The sequence below is a fragment of the Pyxicephalus adspersus genome, chromosome 6 (genome assembly GCF_032062135.1).
Source record: "Pyxicephalus adspersus chromosome 6, UCB_Pads_2.0, whole genome shotgun sequence".
In the NCBI taxonomy this organism is placed as follows: domain Eukaryota; kingdom Metazoa; phylum Chordata; class Amphibia; order Anura; family Pyxicephalidae; genus Pyxicephalus; species Pyxicephalus adspersus.
This window is the reverse complement of record NC_092863.1, coordinates 107,934,931-107,938,248: the sequence shown is the minus strand read 5'-3', so window position 1 is coordinate 107,938,248 and position 3,318 is coordinate 107,934,931. Positions and strand designations below refer to the sequence as shown.

The 3,318-nt window shown below is 43.9% G+C and overlaps 1 protein-coding gene across 2 annotated transcripts in view; it reads left to right on the top strand.

Moving 5' to 3' along the window:
• Positions 1-3,001, top strand: part of TLN1 (talin 1) — a gene marked incomplete in the record, with an annotated part of 33,219 nt that extends 30,218 nt beyond the window's left edge. For both annotated transcript variants that reach the window (XM_072413635.1, XM_072413634.1), the window contains 7 exon segments: positions 161-266; positions 526-650; positions 1,036-1,161; positions 1,381-1,443; positions 1,525-1,707; positions 1,784-1,909; positions 2,298-3,001. In XM_072413635.1, the coding sequence (XP_072269736.1) occupies positions 161-266; positions 526-650; positions 1,036-1,161; positions 1,381-1,443; positions 1,525-1,707; positions 1,784-1,909; positions 2,298-2,429 (861 nt within the window).
• Between the last annotated feature and the right edge of the window lie 317 nt (positions 3,002-3,318).

Genomic DNA, 3,318 nt, shown 5'->3' with positions numbered 1-3,318 from the left:
TCCATACAGTCATCTGTCAGTGTGTGTAGGGAATATGTGGGAGGTCTGTACAGTCATCTGTCAGTGTGTGTAGAGGATATGTGGGAGGTCTGTACAGTCATCTGTCAGTGTGTGTAGAGGATATGTGGGAGGTCCATACAGTCATCTTTTTTTCTGACAGATTCTCCAGAAGCCGAGTGCAGACTTGAAGCAGCAGTTGGCTGCGTTCTCCAAACAAGTAGCTGGTTCTGTAACAGAACTTATCCAGGCTGCAGAGGCTATGAAAGGTACAGTGGACTTCTAATTGTAAATTATCAGGGGCTTTATGAATCCTGTTTAAGAATTATGATATCATTCCACCGGTTTTTCACTTTTCATGTACTTTGGAGATATATCTCCCTTTTTTTTAAAAAAATTTTTGATGGACCGTTTCTGACAAATTATCTGTCCCTGGTTTATACCTGTCAGTCCAGCAGGGGTTAATGCATCTTTTTACCCCCACAAGCATAATAATAAAATCTTTTCTGTTTCCCTGATATTTCCCAGGCACAGAATGGGTGGATCCTGAGGACCCAACAGTTATTGCAGAGAATGAGTTGTTAGGTGCAGCGGCTGCCATAGAGGCCGCAGCTAAAAAACTGGAGCAGCTGAAACCTCGATCTAAACCCAAGGTAAGAATCTAAAATTCAATCACAACACTCAGGGTAAAAGAAGAGAATCTTTGCTCTATGACCTGCTGACTGGGCATACAAGCAGAATAACAATTCATGAAATTCTAATGTGAGGATCCAATTCCCTCTGGCACTGTGGTGGGGGTCAGGTAGTTGTTCTATGTAGTAGAGTTTCCTCTTTGGGACATTTCATCCTATTTACACAAATCCTTCACACAATTGTGCTGCTAGGCTTTGATTGGAAATCTGGCTCATCATGTAGCTCCTTTGGGTCTCGGAACCAAATAAAGTAGCATCACCCCCCAGGCCGTATGTGACATTTCTGTCTTCCTGTCTCATGCAGATATCCAATGTATATCATATTCATGGTGAATCTTTCTTTCAGCAAGCAGATGAAAGCTTGAACTTCGAGGAACAAATCCTGGAGGCAGCAAAGTCCATCGCAGCTGCCACCAGCGCACTTGTCAAAGCCGCATCAGCCGCTCAAAGAGAACTGGTGGCCCAGGGCAAAGTGAGCATCTACTGCATTGTCCCTACTGCCTATTCTTTTCCTACTTCTATTCCTCAATCATTCCACCTCCTTATCTTTCTGATTTCCCCCACCCCCTAATAATCCTCATTGCCTCCAATATCCTCTGCAATTCTTCCAATTGTTCATCCTCTGTTGTTCCTCCTTCTGCCTAGTCATATATTATTCTCCCTTATATTCTGTTCTTTCCTCCCCCAACAGGTTGGAGCAATTCCAGCCAATGCTGTGGATGATGGCCAGTGGTCTCAGGGACTTATATCTGCAGTAAGTATGGAGATTGTCGGTGGATTTGTATTGGCAGATGTATATTAAGCACACAGATCTTATACAAAATTCTGTTTCCAGGCTCGGATGGTTGCAGCTGCCACCAGTAACTTATGTGAAGCAGCAAATTCTGCTGTGCAGGGCCATGCCAGTGAGGAGAAGTTAATTTCGTCTGCCAAGCAGGTGGCTGCATCTACAGCTCAGCTTTTGGTGGCCTGTAAGGTGAAAGCTGACCACGATTCAGAGGCAATGAAGAGGCTGCAGGTGAAAACACAGAATGAAAGTGCCATTCTATCAGAGAAAACAAAGGCAGAATGTATCATATAGTTTGTGTTTACAGGTTGCCGGTAATGCTGTGAAGAGGGCATCAGACAACTTGGTGAAGGCGGCACAGAAAGCGGCAGCATTCCAGGAGTATGATGAGACCGTGGTGGTAAAGGAAAAGATGGTGGGCGGCATTGCACAGGTAAGACACCTGGTCTGGTATGTTATTTGTTTGTCACTTAAACATTTTGGAGTTTATACCACACTTATGTGGGTGTACAGATAAATCAGAAGTTCTGTCCATTGTCTATCACAGTATTCCTATTTTGTCATATTTCATCTGAAAACCCCCTAAGATGTTCCTTCACACAGCTTGTGATAAACCTTAAAGTAACAATGCCAAACTTTCCTCATTTTTCGTGAGAGCTCAGAGGTTCCCTTCAATACCTCCATGATAATTATGCTTGGCTTGTGTTTCAGTCAATCTGCATCAGTCCTTATGTACTTACACACTGAGCTCTATGGTCATTTTTATGTCAGGCTCCCGATCACATGAGCAGCTATTCACCAATCGCTGTATTCCTCTGCAGATTATCGCAGCTCAGGAAGAAATGTTACGGAAGGAGCGGGAGTTGGAGGAAGCTCGGAAGAAGCTGGCTATGATCAGGCAGCAACAGTACAAGTTCCTTCCATCAGAGCTTCGAGAAGATTCTCAGAACTGAGCACACAGCGCCAATATTATCACCCTCCCCCACCCTGACTACTGTGCTGTAACCGGCTTCTCCTGCTCACTAAGTATTCTTGCACACGAGCCTCAGTAGCAGAGACTTTATTATCCAGGGGCATGCTGGGTGTCGGGGCCATTCCTTCTTTCCCATAATCCTGTGCTGTCCACTCACAGATAATTTTATAACGGTTCATGTTGTACAGGCAGTGCCTTATCGCCCTGACGCTGGCTGCTCCCTGCGTGCTTTAATACATTAATCAGTGCCTTGCTGACCCCAATGCTCCTCCCAGTACGCTGAGTGAATGCTGTGTGACTGGTGAAATCTTTGTGTGGATCTGCCCCCCCCCCCCGTTCACATTCATTCTATTTCATGCCAAAAGTGCCTAAATGTGCAACGCACAATCATAGTGTTACAGCTGCCCGCCAGTGCGTCCCGCAACATTTCTATTGAAATATCTATTTTTATTTTATGTTTGTTGAGATTTCTATGCTGTATGTTGGACCGGCAGCGGTCCCCTTCCATTGCTCCACCAAAAGTGTTATAAGCAATAAATATTCTCACCTGGAGCCCTGTGTCATCTTCTGACTCTATCCTGGTGACCATTCTTGTCTGTGATTGAAGGGTTTTATTATTTATAGTTCTTCTAAACACATCATCTAAAGGGACACGTAGCATTTCCTTTTGTGAAAAGATTCCGGTGGAAGCTGCCGCTAAGACTTCCATGGGGATGTGGCTGTGCTAACATTTCAGTGATTAATATATTATTTTTTTTTCCCCAAAAACGCTTTATTGAAAAATTAACATTAATTTCCAACAATATGCGTGAGATGCAAACAATATTATTTACCAGGATATGCATATACAAACCGGTATTGTAATGAGT